This window comes from Eretmochelys imbricata, chromosome 11 (assembly GCF_965152235.1).
Source record: "Eretmochelys imbricata isolate rEreImb1 chromosome 11, rEreImb1.hap1, whole genome shotgun sequence".
Taxonomy (NCBI): domain Eukaryota; kingdom Metazoa; phylum Chordata; order Testudines; family Cheloniidae; genus Eretmochelys; species Eretmochelys imbricata.
In genome coordinates this window covers 20,612,712-20,631,074 of record NC_135582.1, presented here as the reverse complement: position 1 = coordinate 20,631,074, position 18,363 = coordinate 20,612,712, and the positions used below count along the sequence as shown (strand labels likewise).

The window sequence follows — 18,363 nt, the reverse complement described above, 5'->3', positions numbered from 1 at the left end:
CAAAAGCTCAGTACTCCATTCACTCTGTTGGAAGAACACTGGATAACAACAAATACAAGAAAAGCTTTTATTGTGGGGTCTGAGAACCCACAGCAAAATGAGTAACAGTGTGGCTAAGCATTTTAAAGCACTGATGATGACTGGTTGACACACATGAACTATTCTACTCATTGTCTCAGGTCATGGATTTCTAGATGGTAAAAGACAGGAGGAAGAGGATGAAATTTGAATTGCCAAAAAAGTTATTCATTCTTCCAAGGCTTCGAACATCTTATTTAAATTATAAGGAAAACTTGCACAAAATAAATTGATTTAGGATGTCGCTGCAAAGTGGGAATCTACACTATATCTATTTTAGAAACTGCTGAAGCCCATCACTGAGACACCTGAACACTTTGCATCCATAAAATACTCAAACATATACAATGGTATCCCCTACTTACTAAGAAAAAAATACCCCACTCCCCATTAATACTGTATGTCAATCAAAAAGAAACAGTTCTTGTTCTATGCCCTAACTTCATCAACACTGACTTTAGCATACCATTTAGGGAAGCTGGTTCCAGAAAACTAGACCCCTCCATTGGGAAAACCACACTGCCAGCTGTGAAGTCTGTAGCCCTATTAACTGACAAGAGAGGGACCTAGCACAGTGGTTCTCAACCGGGGTCCGGGGCCTACGAGCAGGTTTCAGGGGGTCCGCCAAGAAGGACCAATATTAGTCTCGCTGGGGCCCAGGGCAGAAAGCCAAAAGCATCGCTGTGCAGTGTTATCAGGGGTATTCACTTGATTGAATCCTGTATAGATTGTAGCACCCTGGATTGAGATACTGACAGTCAGAAGTGGGGAAAGAAGTGAGAAACATCGTGAACAATTCACCTCTCCCAATTAGCATTACAAAGGTAGTGATAGCATTACAGTGTTTTAGGTTGCAGGGAACAGTAGTTAGTTTTAGGCTAGATGCTTTAGATAAGTTACAAATAATGACAGTTTGGAGCTAAAAATCCAGAATGGTGGACATACTGATTTTCTATTAGAAAACATCAAAGATGGAGGTCACAGACTAAACTGACCAAGAAACAAAGGTCAGGAAGTGTGACTCAACTCACTCCAAAACACCTGCAAGGAGAGGGCAGGAAGAGTAGTGATGATGTCAGAGCAGAGCTGATTGGCTGAACAAGTTGCTATCCACGCAGGGAGCTCTCAACTTGAAAGGTCAACCAATCAGAGGAGGCCAGAATATAAGGAGTCAGCTGGCAAGCTAGAGTGTGTGGTGGATATACATATATATCAGGAGAAAGGCAGAAGATCAAGAGAAGGCAACCAGACAGCAGTGTGGAGTTGAGATTGAGGGGATAGAGCAGAACAGAGATTGACAGAGCAGAAGGACCCCTGACAATCAGAGGGATTGGTGAAGGAGTGTAAGTCTGATTTTTGTCTATTTTAGAAGACTGCTTGTGTGTGTCTGTCAATAAAGCTGGATGCTTGCTTCTGAGTGTGACCTGCCCCACCCTATCCTGGGAACGGGCCTGCTCACAGAATGGTAACTGTTCAATTTTTTTTTAATGCTATGTTGCACTATTTTATGCATATGTGATGTTACACTCCATATTTTAAACAGAAATTGTTATGGTATGAATATGGCATAACTAAGATATGTTTTATGCAAGATGGGTCATGTGAGATATCATTGGAAATGTTATGGTTTATTGAATGTGATTATCCAATTTGTATGCATGTATCATTTCTTTATCTAAAGTTAAGAATATTGACTATGTAACAATTACAACGGTGTGTGTACTTGGGGAAACACCCACCAGACAGCAGGTCATCATCCTTGATGGGCCATTAGGAAGAAACAATAAGACTTTGAAGATACTAATCTCTCTCTCCTTCCTGAGAAGCTGGGATGTTGCTTTGACACTACAAGGTCAGGTGGTTATGTCACCTGGTACTAAACACCATCTTGAACTTCTAGTGATTTTTTTCCATTAAAAGGAGGGAAAGGTCAAGACTGGGAAACAAAAGGTTCCTGCCTCATATAAATTCTATTTAAGGCTGGGGAGTAAGTTGATCTAGGTTCACTCTTCATGGAATCCCCACCAATGGTGACAGCTAGAAAGATCTGAGAAACAAAGACACAGGGGGGAAAGAGTTGAGCCCAGGCTGGAAAAGGGATCTGGTCTGTGAATATGGTGTCTGAAGATTTAAGCTGCAAGCAGGGAAGCTAACCTTCAAGAATTTCTGCATCCTGCCCAAAAGCAACATTTAGGGTGAGAAATTACTTCTTAAACCAGTCTCTTAAGATCTTAAGCTTAGTATGTATGTTTTGTTTTATTTGCTTAGTAAACTTCTTTGTTCGGTTTGCTATCCCTTATAATCACTTAATCTGCCTCTTGTAGTTAATAAACTTGCTTTTGTTTATTATAAAACCCAGTTTGTGCAATTTATAATGGGGGGGGGCTAGAAGTTGTGCTTATCTTCGTCCACATTGAGGGAGGGGACAAATTTATGAGCTTACGGTGTATAGATTTCTCTACAGTGCAAGACAATATTATTTTTGGGTGTACTTTCCAGAGGGGAGCTGCACTTGAGTGCTAGGCAATTTGAGTCTTCTCATGGAAAGCTGTTTGCAGACTGTGATTCTACAGCTGGTGCGTCCCTACCTGTGTGTGCATGTGGCCAGAGAGCCTGATTCAGCAAAACAGGAGGAGGGAACCCAGACTAGTGGAGCAGGCAGGCTCAGTGAAGCCCCAGTACATCAGGTGGCATCCCAGACAGGGGGTTCCATTCTGTGGCAGCATATGCATGGGGCACATGTATGTTACACTGTAATAAATCCAGTGTTGTTGTTGTTTTAGACGCCTTATGCGTATGTATGAAAAGTTCAGTATGTATCAACAACTCGCAACATTGTATTTGAATGTTTAGTCTTCTGAGTCAATTGAATGTATGATCTTTAAAAGTAATCCAGTTGTGCCTATTATACATTGTAATTTTTTCCCTTTCTTGGTTTACTATACTTTAACCACCTCCATTTTCTCTTAACTCGATAAGACTGTTTGCTGCTTGTGTGCCTATTCTTGATCAGAGGGCTGTATCCGCGTCCTTTCAAGGGTTAGCAGGATTAGCTTGCTCTGCACGTCAGAGACAAACCCTCTGGCAATTCTTTTAGGGTGGATCACTAATTTTCTCTCCATTTGGATAGTGTTAGAGGGCTTTCCCTTCACCCCCTCCCCTGGTTCTTCTCTTGCAGACAGAAAGACTATATACTAACAGATGGGGAGGGGCAGTACTGGAATACCTTAAGTCCAAAGAGTGGGGTAACAGCAAGGCTGAAGCCCGGGGCCCTGAAACCTGCCACCTGGGGCTGAAGCCTGAGCAACTTCGCTTTGCAGAGCCCCCTGTGACATGGGGCCCTTGGAAGCTGCCATGCTGGCTACTCTTGAACACTGGCCCTGGCTTTTATATACAGAAAAACAGTTGTTAGGGCACTGGTGGGCAGTGGAGTTTTTATAGCATGTGGGGAGTGGGGGCTCATGAGTCTATTTCAAGGTATAAGTGGAGAGGCAATCCTAGCAATATGACTTTAGAGATAATGACTAACACCTTGAATGACATTTAGAAATTAATAGGTACCTACCCAGTGCAGAACACTTGCTGCTTTGTACTCACACCAGCTGACCCCACTCAAAGAATCCATTGCATTCTGCACTGGCTGATACGTCAAACACCTTTTAGACATTAGCCACAAGTAGAGCACATTGTAATAATTCAGGCTTGAGGCTACATTATGGTTTCCCTAGCCTCTGTTTGCCAAAAGCTGGGAATGAGCGACAGGGGATGGATCACTTGATGATTACCTGTTCTGTTCATTCCCTGTGGGGCACCTGGCACTGGCCACTGTCGGAAGACAGGATATTGGGCTAGATGGACCCTTGGTCTGACCTAGTAGGGCCATTCTTATTTTCTTATACTTATGGACTATTAAGGCAAAGTCCACATCCAAAAAGATGTAAAAAGGCACTATGTAACACACCTGTCTGGGAGCAGCACTGGGGTCAGATTGGCTCTTGGACTTTGAACCATGTTGACCAAGACACTGATTCTGCAAAAATACAGAACCACCATAAAGCATGTTGTCTCCCTACTAAATCCACAATGTGAGTTTCCTTAGTATGGATCAAGAAAGGTTATGAAATAAAGATCCAGCTGTCATCAATGTCTATGGTTTTAATGAACAAGCAATAAGCTGTCCATGAATACAGCTTACAAAACATTGTTTGAGGTGGGAATAATATCCCTAGGTCATTTGAACTTGAGAAGGCAAGCAATATGCCTCATCTTCATTTGACTTGAAACTACCACCATCAAACATTACCTTTGTGACCAGTAATAAAAAACTTTTGTGAGTATCAACAAAATCTTATAAAACACTTGATCTGATAAGTTTAAACCAACTGGAAATAACACATGAATAAGGTATCCATCTTCTCCAATCAGTGATTTCTTGGAGAATGATTGAAAACTCCATCGGGAGGACCAACTTAGACATTACCTTCTTGCAACACTGCGGCCCCTGTGGAAGCCTCTGTGGGCAACAGAAGCAGAGGAAATCATTGCAGGATGGTTAGCACATGTTTGTGAAACACATCTTGTGCCAAAACAACTCAACTGCTTTTTTCCCCAAGAGGAACAAACTGGCTGTAGAAAGAAAAATTCAGGAGGCAGAATGTCTCTGGAGTTTAACAATGTCTCCAGCACACTACCACACAGAAAACTCATTGAGAGACTGGAGAATCACTGAACCGGTAACTCAAGATGAAGAATAGAGCTTGCAAGTGAACAGAAAATTCCACTCTTACATCTGAGTGGATGGAAATATCATGAGCAGGCTTGTCAGAACCAATATTAATTAGCACCGTGGGAAAAGACTGGTCTGCTCCTCCCTCTCTGCTCCTCCTCTTGTCTACACTGGGAAGTTAAGTTGTGCTAGAATGCATCTTAAATACAATGCTCAATGTAGAAAATTCAATGTGTTTAATATCAGGCCTCCCAGGGTTTACCACAACCAGCTCACATTGTGTTAAACACAACAATCCTCATCTACACAGTATTTATCCTTGTGTTAGTTCTAGACAAGCCCTTCGTGTGTTTGAAGTTCCTTTTTCTCCCTTCTGCCTTCTTCCCTTTCCACTTAAAATCATTTGCACACTGGAATGCTACTACCTAAAATGACATTTAAAAGATTGCCTTTTTAGTTTAAAAAAACAGAATCTTTGATCCAAATGTCTTTGATGGCAGCTGTATTTTTAATAAAACTAATTCATATGACAACTCAGTCATCCAAATTGGATCAGAAGTACAGAAATCATTTGCTGCACACATCTACACACACATACAGACAAACAAAAGAACAGTATTATATAAAATGTTATTTGGGCTGTCTGAATAGATCCAATCAATGTTTCCTGTACATTTCTCTTGGAAAAATTCCTTTGAACTCTCCCCAGGATCTGCCAAATGTGATGGAAATATCTCTAGTACCAGCATTATCAAATAAGTATAAAGCATTCTGCATGCTAATATACAAACAAAAATGTTACACGTTCCACTATGCTTCCAGAATGTGCTTGTTTAATGTTGACATGACATACATAAATCACTTTTTAAAAGAAAATACAGGCCAAACTGTTTTTTCTGGTTAGATATAACGATACTTATTGTGTTCATTTTCACACAGATACCTAGAATGATCTTTTAGCTAGTTGCTATGTCATACTGGTGGTATTGTCCAAAGCCAGAAAGCAAACAAATAGGTCTGAATGTGCTATCTGTAGGCACTGAATCCTTTACTAGAGGGCATTTCTCCCCTTCTTCCTCCTCACATTTTGTGTGTGTGTGTGTATAAATATTTAGTACCACTTTGACATTGAACGAGGATGTAAACAATAAAAACTAAGTAGATATGGCTCTTGAATGGCTTAGTAATATGGGGGCAGGGGATCAATATTTGCTAAACAGGAAAATCAGAAAATTAGGTAGCAAAGAAGTTTTATCTTCAAACATCTAAAATGGTATGCGGCAATTCTGCTCTTGAATGCACACGGGGAATCTCTCTGCATTCAATGGAAACCCTGTGCATATCACCAAGAGCAGAATTTCACTGTAAACATTTAAGAACCATTTTCAAAAGTACTTAAGTTTGTCTGTTTAAAAGCTTTATTGTCTCTAAAGTGTCTTGGGTTTTTTTGTGTTTTTTGGGGGGTTTATTTTTTTGTTTTTACAGCAAGTGAAACAATTTCCTCCTATACTTTACATTAAATATAAATACATTTCAAGGTTTCTTGACTGTGACTACAAATTTTCTCAGCCATTGATTTATTTGCTGCTTTAATTATCCTTTAACTAACTTGCTCTCTTTATTTATAGTTTTCCCAATGCTCCTTTTCAAAAGTTCTTTCCTACTAATACCTTTTATTACTTTAATATTGTGTTTGAAAACTATAAAGGTTTTAATGTACTTGTTTTCAGAATGGTGCTGTCTAGTGGTTGGTTTGATTTACTCTTTTTTTTTTTTTTTTTTTTCAATTTGTTGCCTATTGCTAGACAATCCTCTACAATGGCCTCATATCTCTTTACCTGTGTTTACAGAACAAGGGCAAATTTCAGTCTGTGTCCTGTCCGCTACCCATAAAATATTTCCCACTATTCTAGATTAGATTCATGCAGCCCTGCTTGTATTAGCAATTCAGCAAATTGTAAAAAAGGAAAAAAGCAATCCTGTACTATTGTATCTTCCTTGAGAAACATGCTCCCCCTAGATTGGGATTACATTTATGCACAATCAATAACCAAGTAATTAAAGTCACCAGTGTTTTGGCCTTTTTACAAGCCTCCCTTTATCTGTAAAATCGTTTCTTGCTCTACTTTCTCAAACTGTCTTGGAGGTAGAAACAAGAATTGTTGACCACCTTTTTGCCCTTAACCTCTGCATTAGCTACTTCTGTCGTGCCCGTGAAAGTTGTTTTGTTTCTCTCAGCAGACACAGTATTATTCTTTCCAAGTATTGCTACTCTCCTGCCTTCCTTATTTTGCCAGTTTATTACTGCATGCATTCCAATTCTGGAAATATCCCAACAGGTTTTATTGGGAGGAAGGAGGAAGAGAAGGTTCGTTCCACTAAATATATTTATCAAATAAGGACACACATGAAGTGATTAAGACAGTAGAGCCTTCGAAAGCAAACATCTGAGTCTGATATACATGCAATTCCCTACTACTCCGCCATGAGAGTGGATCAAGGGTGACATTCTGGCTCTACTGAAGTAAATTGGAGTTTTGCCATTAGCATCAAATTGAGGAATTTGAATTTATACTGATTTGAACTTTACTTTCTAACAAAACCAAAAGCATTAGTTTAAATGTATATTAAGAGTCAATTGTAGATGCTTCTCTACATCTTACTTTTAAATTTTCTTGTGGATAGAAGTAAATAGGAGTTGAGTGCTAATGGAAATATGGTGCTAATATACTTACGCTCACACACTCCACATGAAGCTATAACTCACATGATTTCAAATGCTTCTATACAATGTTTAACTACAAAGAGCATAAACTGTCAATGACAGCTGCATGTGCTTATCTATCTAAATAGGTACTTAGATAGCCAATATGCCCCATGTGATTAAGGGAATACTGTATATGGCCTACAATTTTAATTTTGAAGTTTAAGGAGCCTCACACATTATCCAACAAGAAAACAAAAAGCTCCTCTTCTCTGTTCCATTTAACACAAAAAAATGTTTAAGAAGTCTCTCTATTAAAAAGACAATATTTACTTAGCTTCTCAGTCTCTGACCCTGAATACATTTGTGCACGTGAGTAACTTTACATACATTTGTAGTATTTCATTACCATTCACTTTCAGCCAGGGACTAATAACATGATGAGTGTTTCCAGGATCAGGGCCTAAAACGTTAAACTCTTTGGTTCAGGATTATTTCCCTTTACATTTGTACAACTCCAAGCACAGTGATGCCAGATCCTACCACGCACCTCCTTCTAGGCAAAACTGCTATTAAAATAAATGAACACATTTCATCTCATTGAATCTATTTCTTACAATGACATGTGACATCAAAAAGTTTCTAAAAATGCTTTCTTCCAGAGAAGAAATCTCACTTTAATTATAGGACAAGTATCTCAGAATGCAAGCTGCTTCAAGCCAGAAACTGCTTCTCTATCACTGGTAGAGCATTGAGCTTGAAGGTCACATTCGATTTGTAACTTTTTTAGAAGTAATAGTCCTGTATGTATATTTTCATAACAGAAAAAAGAAAAGGAGTACTTGTGGCACCTTAGAGACTAACCAATTTATTTGAGCATAAGCTTTCGTGAGCTACAGCTCACTTCATCAGATGCATACTGTGGAAAATACAGGTGATGTTTTTATACACACAGACCATGGAAAAAATGGGTGTTTATCACTACAAAAGGTTTTCTCTCCCCCCACCCCACTCTCCTGCTGGTAATAGCTTATCTAAAGTGATTATCATAGAATCATAGAATATCATGGTTGGAATGGACCTCAGGAGGTCATCTGGTCCAACCCCCTGCTCAAAGCAGGACCAATCCCCAATTAAATCATCCCAGCCAGGGCTTTGTCAAGCCTGACCTTAAAAAATTCTAAGGAAGGAGATTCTACCACCTCCCTAGGTAACGCATTCCAGTGTTTCACCACCCTCCTAGTGAAAGTTTTTTTCCTAAGGAGATTACTCTCCTTACAATGTGTATGATAATCAAGGTGGGTCATTTCCAGCACAAATCCAGGTTTTCTCCCCCCCACCCCCAGCCCCCAAAACCCACTCTCCTGTTGGTAATAGCTTATCCTCAGCTCTCGTCCCCTAATGCCCCTACTCTACTTGCGCTATATTGATGACATCTTCATCATCTGGACCCATGGAAAAGAAGCCCTTGAGGAATTCCACCATGATTTCAACAATTTCCATGCCACCATCAACCTCAGCCTGGTCCAGTCCACACAAGAGATCCACTTCCTGGACACTACAGTGCTAATAAACGATGGTCACATAAACACAACCCTATACCGGAAACCTACTGACCGCTATTCCTACCTACATGCCTCCAGCTTTCACCCTGACCACACCACATGATCCATTGTCTACAGCCAAGCTCTGTGATACAACCGCATTTGCTCCAACCCCTCAGACAGAGACAAACACCTACAAGATCTCTGTCAAGCATTCTTACAACTACAACACCCACCTGCAGAAGTGAAGAAACAGAGCCAGAAGAGTTCCCAGAAGTCACCTACTACAGGACAGGCCCAACAAAGAAAATAACAGAACGCCACTAGCAGTCACCTTCAGCCCCCAACTAAAACCCCTCCAACGCATTATCAAGGATCTACAACCTATCCTGAAGGATGACCCAACACTCTCACAAATCTTGGGAGACAGGCCAGTCCTTGCCTACAGACAGCCCCCCAACCCAAAGCGAATACTCACCAGCAACCACATACCACACAACAGAACCACTAACCCAGGAACCTATCCTTGCAACAAAGCCCGTTGCGAACTGTGCCCACATATCTATTCAGGGAACACCATCACAAGGCCTAATAACATCAGCCACACTATCAGAGGCTCGTTCACCTGCACATCTACCAATGTGATATATGCCATCATGTGCCAGCAATGCCCCTCTGCCATGTACATTGGGCAAACTGGACAGTCTCTATGTAAAAGAATAAATGGACACAAATCAGATGTCAAGAATTATAACATTCATAAACCAGTCGGAGAACACTTCAATCTCTCTGGTCACTCGATTTCTGATCTCAAAGTTACTATCCTTCAACAAAAAAACTTCGAAAACAGACTCCAACGAGAGACTGCTGAATTGGAATTAATTTGCAAATTGGATACAATTAACTTAGGTTACTTTTTATAATGAATCAACCATTCCCAGGCTCTATTCAAGCCTATTTTCCCCTTGTTTATTCCTCCCCACCCCCCGTTCCTCAGACGTTCTTGTTAAACTCTGGATTTGTGCTGGAAATGGCCCACCTTGATTATCATACACATTGTAAGGAGAGTGATCACTTTAGAGAAGCTATTACCAGCAGGAGAGTGGGGTTGGGGGAGAGAAAACCTTTTGTAGTGATAATCACCCATCTTTTCATGGTCTGTGTGTATAAAACGATCTTCCACACTTTCCACAGTATGCATCCGATGAAGTGAGCTGTAGCTCACGAAAACTTATGCTCAAATAAATTGGTTAGTCTCTAAGGTGCCACAAGTATTCCTTTTCTTTTTGCGAATACAGACTAACACAGCTGTTACTCTGAAACCTTTCATAACAGAAAGAGGTTTATGGTGCCTCCATTGCTATTTATGTACATAGCAAATACATGATATTTGTTGCACAGTGGGCAGCTGTAAATTCCCCAGGATTAGCAGAATCCCCAGGTGGTGTAAAACCAGCACCTCCTCCAAACTGCTCTAAATTATGTTTAGGGACTGTTCTTTCTATCTATTTATTTCACGTGTTCATTTTCTTGGACTCCTTGCTAAGACAGCTGTGCTCAGAACCTATCAAGCCTGATTCTCCACTGCCTCTGTACCTTGTAAAGTCATTTAAACCTATGCAGTATGGGTGGGAAACATACCAAATCAGAATGGAGGTATGAATGGCTACAAAGTGCAAGACAACCAAGAAGCTGGCCCACGCGCTTCTAAACAAGGATCCCTGAACACCTAAAGACAGGTTTCAGAGTAACAGCCATGTTAGTCTGTATTCGCAAAAAGAAAAGGAGTACTTGTGGCACCTTAGAGACTAACCAATTTATTTGAGCATAAGCTTTCATGAGCTACAGCTCACTTCATCAGATGCATACTGTAATGAAGATTGCCAGCATTCCTGTGTGTATTACAGTATGCATCTGATGAAGTGAGCCGTAGCTCACGAAAGCTTATGCTCAGATAAATTGGTTAGTCTCTAAGGTGCCACAAGTACTCCTTTTCTTCTTGTGAACACCTAAAGAGTCTCTGGTTCTCCTGTTACAGGGGCATTCCCTATTGTGATTGTCCCTTCCTCACTGCTGCAGATTCTTTAGTCGAAGGTACAATAGCCGTAGCAATGAAATTACAATAAAATAAACCATCTCTTTCTGGAGCTGAAGCAACCCTTAAGAAGCTCCACCGTTGAAAACCTGCCATCTTTCACCTGATAACTACTATATTCACAACTGTAAAAACTTAACACATTGCATGCACTTTCCATTAATACTTAGAAGAATGCTAGTTTCAAATATTCATCCACATTAGTATAAAGTTTGGAAAAGGAGAACAAAGGTATGTTATATCCTAATAAGATACTTGGATTGTCAATTTTAGAGACTGGTCATCTGAGCACCCGTTTCCCAGTGAGCAAAAAGAAAATGGAAACACACATCATAAAATCATTCCATTATTAATACATGAAAGCATGTGTAATCCACACAGGGTGTGGTGCTCTGTTCCATCTAGTGGCACCGAGACCACTTAGAGAGAGATTAATGAGTCTGCTCTGCAGCCTTAGCTAAGGGTCATATGTTTTTTGGCTCATGCATTTAGCTTCAGAGGTCCCAGGTTCGATCCCGCCCGCCGACGACCAGGGTCTTTCAACATTACAAGTGGCTGTACAACAGACTCATTAATCTCTAAGTGGTCTCGGTGCCATTAGATGGGACAGAGCACCCACACCAAGGAGGTCTGTGGGTTACACATGCAACAGATATGACCCACTGACAAATTGAGGCACCACTGCAGCATTGTCACACAAAAGGAACTTTCTGCAGAAAACATACCATTTTAAGCATTCTGTAAGCTGCTCACATGAACACATTTGTTGCCGAGCACCTATGCCCAAAGGGAAGGTATAACCAACTTTTAAGCAGGCACCATGCCATTCTAACAGATGGACTTGAGTGCTGACAGTCAAGAGACCACGTATATGCATTAACTGTATTTGTGGAGGACATGACTCCCAGCCAAGAGTGGCAAAGCAGCTGTCCATTCTAAGTGTATGCACCTATGATTAAAAGGATGTGACTACGAATCCAACTCTGAATATTAATCCATCATTCCAATTCAACCAACACCAACAAAAATAAACTCCAGTGGCTACATAAAACAGTCATTTAGCACTGCTTAATCAGGTGGAGATGACTCAGTTGGGAACATCTGTACAGTTAGTTTGAGTGCAGAGGGGCTGTCAAACTTTTATGGAGAGAAGAGGCAAAATAAACTAGAGAATATGATGACCTTTAATAAGTAAATTGGTTGCTGTAGCTCTGCATTTTAAATTGAATCAGGATTTGAATTTATATGTGCATCTAGTACAGTGGTTTTCAACCTGCGGTCCACAGAACCCTCATGGGTCTGCAAACTATGTCTAAGATTTCCAGAGGGATCTGCACCTCCATTGAAAAAAATTTTAGGGGGTCCGCAAATGAAAAAAGGTTGAAAAACACTGGTCTAATACTTGGTGGGAAAATTGATGAAAGAAATAGCACTGAAATGCCTGTTAGTCCATTCCAAACCAACAGTAATTTGGAAAATGTACTCGAGCAAAGCCTGTCCTTTATTCTTCAGAGTGATTACTCCATATTAATATCCCATAATAAAACTAAACAACATATTTGCATAGTGGGTTGATCCTTCATTTGGATCCACGTGAATAGATACTACCTACTCTTCTTATTGGCATCAGGCCTTGGAGAGGGTTATAGTTTGCAGCTGCTTTGGAGCCTAGCTTTCCTGTTTCACAAAAAGAAAAGGAGGACTTGTGGCACCTTAGAGGCTAACCAATTTATCTGAGCATAAGCTTTCCTGAGCTACAGCTCACTTCATCGGATGCATTCATTGGCTGTAGGGGAAGCAGCACCTGAAGAGGCAGACAGGCGCTCATCCACCCAGCCGGGAAGGGCTCTGTAGGAGCAGGTGTCAGGTCCTGCCAAGGCGATGCCTGGTTGCAGATTTGGCCGGGCGAGTGAATCCCCCTCCCCCAGATGTGTCCAGGCCCCGCTGTTCACCCCTAAGAACAGAGCACACGTTAAGGGCCCAGGAAGCCCCTCGCTCGCTGCCCCCTCTCCTCTGAGCCGCTCTGGGCTCCGGACGAGGCCGTCCCGGGGGCGTTCCACTCCTCGCAGCCCCGAGCCAGCCTGCTGAAGCGCTCCCGGGAGAGCGCCCCGCGGACCGAGGCGGGGGGCCGGCCTGCCCCGGTGGCCGCGCTCCCCCCGAGGAATGCCCCCGGGGCGCCTTGCCCGAGCCGCGCGGAGCCGGGGGAACAGGTGCAAGGCTGCCGGGCCGGAGCACTGAGGCCGCAGCTCCACCTTCCTCGCCTTATTTACGGCGCGGCCACATGCCCGAGCTAAAAGCAGCAGCCATTCAAAGCACGGCCCCGCCGCTGGAGGGGACCCGGGGCCGCGGCGGCCAGCCGGCAGCTGCCGTGCATAAAAGTCATGGGGCTGGGGGGCCGGCGGGAGCGCCATGAAGGCCGGCGGGGGTGCCGCATCCGACCCGGAGAGCGGCGGCAGCAGCAGCGAAAGCAGCTCGGACAAGACCCTGCCCCCCGCCGGGGGCCCGGGCAAGCGCAAGCGGAAGAGCCCCCGGCTGAGCGGGCTGAGCAAGCAGCGGCAGGCGGCCAACGCCCGGGAGAGGGACCGGACCCACAGCGTCAACTCCGCCTTCAGCGCGCTCCGCACGCTCATCCCCACCGAGCCCGCCGACCGCAAACTCTCCAAGATCGAGACGCTGCGCCTGGCCGCCAGCTACATCGCGCACCTGGCCAACGTGCTGCTCCTGCAGCAGGGCGAGGGGGCGGAGCAGCCTTGCCTGCAGTACCAGCCCCGCCTGCAGGGCGGCAGCACCGCCGCGGCTCCCCGGCCCATCTGCACCTTCTGCCTCAGTAACCAGAGGAAGCTGGTAAGGCTGGCACGCAGCAGGGGCTGAGTGCTGCCCCGGCCATCCCAGGGGCGGCTGGTAGAGTGGAGGTTCCCCCCTGCCGCCAAGGGGCTGGCGTTGGTTTGCATCCTGGCACTGCCCCAGTGAGGCCTGTGTGTGTGGCAAGGAGAGTCCCCGTCTCACCCACCCCATACACCTTTAAAACTAATCTCCCAGCCACAGCAAGCACCTAGACTCCACTGTTCTGCTGCCCATATGTGCCCGGAGCCCATCCTCCTGTTGGCTTCCCTGGGATAGCGGGGTAGACAAGGAGACCTGATATTATATGCTTAGCATCTACAGCGTGTTCAGTACTGTAAACATACCCGCTGCAAAGACTGTCCCTTCAGTGAAAAGCTGACAGCCTCACACATATCCAGAGGCAGAACATTCTAAATCCCTCTGGGTACAGCTTTGATGCTTGTGTTAATTTATGATGAACTCACTTCTTGTAAGCATTGCTTATATGAGTAGAAATCTACTGTAAGCAAAAATTGTGCTCTATGACCTGTACATTCCAAGCTCCACAAAGTATATAAATCGGGGGAGGGGGGGCACGCAAGAAAATCAGTTAACTATGACAAACTATTTACCTTGGTCTACCGTTTAGAGACTTGTGTGTCTTCACTTCACTCCCTAAGTACAGTAGCAGTTTCAGAAATCTGTTCTGCCCCAGCTATTTTCATTTAACTCCACTGTTGTATTTCCTGGTATATTTCATAGTTTGTAACAATTTAAATAGTTAAAATGTGATGTTCACTGTTTAATGACATAATTGCTAGGAAGGTAAAGGGTTAAATGTTTATGTTTACTGTGACTGTGTGTGTGTTAAATTGGGTATAATATTAATAGATGCCAAGTTAAGGGAGAAAGTGATTTTCCTTCTTCTGTGTTCATGTTTCTAATATATATTTTCTGTCCCCTCTTACAGAACAGAGAAGGGGAGAAAAACTTGTCTATTTAAAGTTTAAGTGGACATTGAATCAGATGAGAAGCTTGCACAAATCTTGCACTGACTGTAGAACTGTTTTAGATAACGTCTCTATTCACAATGTTTACACTGAAATTATGCAACAGTAAAAACTACTTTTTAAACTATAAAAAACCCACTGCTGTGCACTTTGTTTTACATTGTGACAGGTTGGTTCATGGTGTTTTGCCAATGAAACTGAACACTGTGGGGACAGTTGCACCTGGTGTGGCTGCTATTTTAATGCAAGAAATGTTAACCTAAGCAGCCAAGCCCTGATCTTGATGGCTCCTCAACTTATGTCACATGATGAAACTTGAGCTTTGAAACCACACAGCATCTCCTGTCAATGGAAGCTGTCATAACATGCCATCCTCTATGCCTTGAACCAGTATTGGGCTGTACAGTTGTACACTCATCTGTGTGAGAGAAAGTGGCAGCTGACATGTTGAGGGTCTTTGAAATTACACTGAGATTATTTTAAGGTGCTCACCCAAAAGCCAGGATAATCACAATTAAAAGGGACATGTGCCTAGGTGTAGGGTGAGCTGCAGTACAACAGAATGCCTCTTAAAGAGACAGCTATGATGGGAGGAAGTCACTATCTCAGTCAGTACCCAGGAAAGCTGAGAAGTGCTGTGCCAGGGATGTTTTTTTCATAATACACAGTGTGTGCTGTGCCAGTCCTCTAAATAGTGTGGGATCTTTCTAAATTTGTTCTTGTTAAGCCCACAGAATAGGGAGGGTTTCCCCCGGGCTCTCTAAATTTGTCAGCTAGGTTATTCCCAAGTTGTGCCTTTACATCACTGATGTCATTTATCACTGTTAGTTTATGAACTTGAAAACTTTATTTGAAATGGAGACTAAAAAGCACACGTCTGTCATGGTTCCCAATTTGGGCACAATGAGACCTGAAAAAGCAGCTAAAATATTAAATCTCCATATCCAGGTCAATTTACAATGGATGGTTTAGAAAACGGTAAGTTTTACCCACTTTTTGAATTTGGATACAAGTTTTAGCACCCAGTCTCTGTGGGACTTATTAAGCTTTTTTTTAAAAAAAAAAAAATCAGACATTGCTAGTGAAGCACAGAATGACTCCAAGGAGTCGGGGTTAACAGTCCCTAAATAAGCGTCTCCTGCCCTCCTAAACATTGTATGTACCTTAAAAATATCAACTGTGTGTGTTATATACCTCCCCTATGGAATTTTAAAGCAATAGAGTAATTTATGCCATCCTGAGAAAGGCTTATGTTTGCTGCACAGAATAATTGTCTTCCCACCACTACCAGGTCACCACTTCTCCTGGTTGGTTACACCCTCTTGTAGCACTCTGCTGTTATGTCAAAGCCAATATGGTGGGATAAGGAAAGGTAGGCTGTAGCTGTTGAGATGTTTATCGTGTAGTTGACTTTCCTTCACCTCACTCCCCACCCAACACATACAGAGCAAATTCTGCAGATTTTTCCAATAGACACATCAAAAAACATATAGGAGACCTCATTACTTTGGTCTTGGAACTTTGAATTCCTGATGCTCCCCCCACCGGGCATTTTTCAGTGCCACTTTAAGACACGTTCTGTTGTACCTACAGGAGCTGTAGGAAATTTCTCCTCAAAGAGGCTGATCCACAAAATACTGATTCCAATGGGACTATTCATGTTCTTCAAGTTGCACACGTGCTTCAGTGCTTTCCGGAGTGAGGTCTGAATTTCCTGCTTTTAGTACGCTGTTATCTTTACTGCATCCTTAGCACTCTTTCAGTGTAGTAATTCAAACCGCTGCCAGATTAACTTTTTTGCTTTGGTGTTGATCAATGTTTTCTGTAAAATGGGACTTATTCACATTTTTAGACTGTACATTTATTTTTGAGTGCAGATTTCTACAAATATGCCCTCCAAAGTTTTGCTTTGTTTTTCAAATGGTTTTGTAATTGCTTAAACTGGATGTGTAAATTTTTTAAAATTTACATTTTTATAGTTTTGAAAGCAGAATTTATTTTAGATTGTACTGTAGATTATCTTGAAACATGATAAAACTATATCAAATGTTAGCTCCTTTAACAGAAATAAACAGATTCACTTATATAACAGTTGTATCTTCCATTAGGATACTGTAAGTGATGAAATGTTTAAAAAACTGCAATTTCAAACACTCTTTTTTAAGGTTTGTTTTATATTACAAATATTTTCTAATTGCAGAAATTCATAAAGAAGTTGAACAAAATAGTAATTTTGGACTTTCATAAACATCTTAACTAATGTTCATTTAATTTTTAATAGAATCTCCTGGCAAATGTAGCATATTTACATTTAGTATGATTGCATTTCAATTTTTTAAAGGCAATCAACATTGAAAGGTGTGGTCCACTATTTTTAATGTAGTGTTAACTTAAAGCTTATTACTTGAAGAAACTCATGAACAAGTGATTTGCACAGTGCTACAGTATTTTTTAAAATGGGATCCCACATCCATGGTATTTATGTGCTATGTGTCAAACTTATACAGGATGGTTTTGCTCCTGCTTCCATTTAAGTCAATGACAAAATGGGAGCCCTCTGCTTAAAAAAAAAGGGGGGGGTGGCGTGGCGTGGAAGGGACATACTCCACACTGAATAGGACTTAATGTGGCATTAAATGCTGCAGTCCTTACTCACTAAAACCGTTCACTTCAAGAGGACTGGGCCAAGGGTTTCGATTATTAAATATTATTTGCATTGTTGCAACACCTATAGGTTCCAATCTGACCCGCAGTGCATTAGGCTCTGTGTTACATAAACAGTACCTGCCCTCTAAAGCCTATCCTGGTAAGATTTCATAGACACAGGCCCCGATTCTGCAGACAGGTGTGAATAACTTTATGCATGTGAGTACCATTGAACTCAGTGGGGCAGATGCTCAGCTGGTATAAACTGTCATAGTTCCATTAAAGTTCTTTGACAATTTGTTAACTGAGGATCTTCCCCAGTGTCTCTACTCATGTGCATAGATGCATGCAGAACTGAGTTGTTATTGATAAACAGGTTCTCCGATCAGCGTGAAAGATCTGGATGGTGGACAACGTAATGACACTTAGTTTTCAAGAGACATGTATGAATTTAACAATTAGGAGTCACAACTGAGGAGTGAAAACAATTTATTAGGATGCTTACTGTATTTACTCCATATGAACTTGTCTGTGTGCCTTATCAATTCTATTTAAGTCAGTCACACATTGTTTGTAGCATGCACAGACTTGGATGTCTAAAACTGAATACTTTAAACTCACATTTAGGCACCTACATTAAATTTTTTTCAAGGGGTGCTGAACACCCTCCACTCCCACTGAAAATATTGATTTTCTATATATATATTTGAGTATATTATTCATAATTTATTTAAGTG

General features: G+C 42.0%; 1 protein-coding gene across 1 annotated transcript; it reads left to right on the top strand.

The window, feature by feature from the left end:
* The first annotated feature begins 13,556 nt into the window (after positions 1-13,556).
* On the top strand, positions 13,557-14,973 carry LOC144272347 (transcription factor 15-like). The gene is made up of 2 exons (XM_077830348.1): positions 13,557-13,991; positions 14,941-14,973. Exons 1-2 carry the CDS (start codon positions 13,557-13,559, stop codon positions 14,971-14,973), a joined length of 468 nt encoding a protein of 155 aa, XP_077686474.1.
* The last annotated feature ends 3,390 nt before the right edge of the window (positions 14,974-18,363 follow it).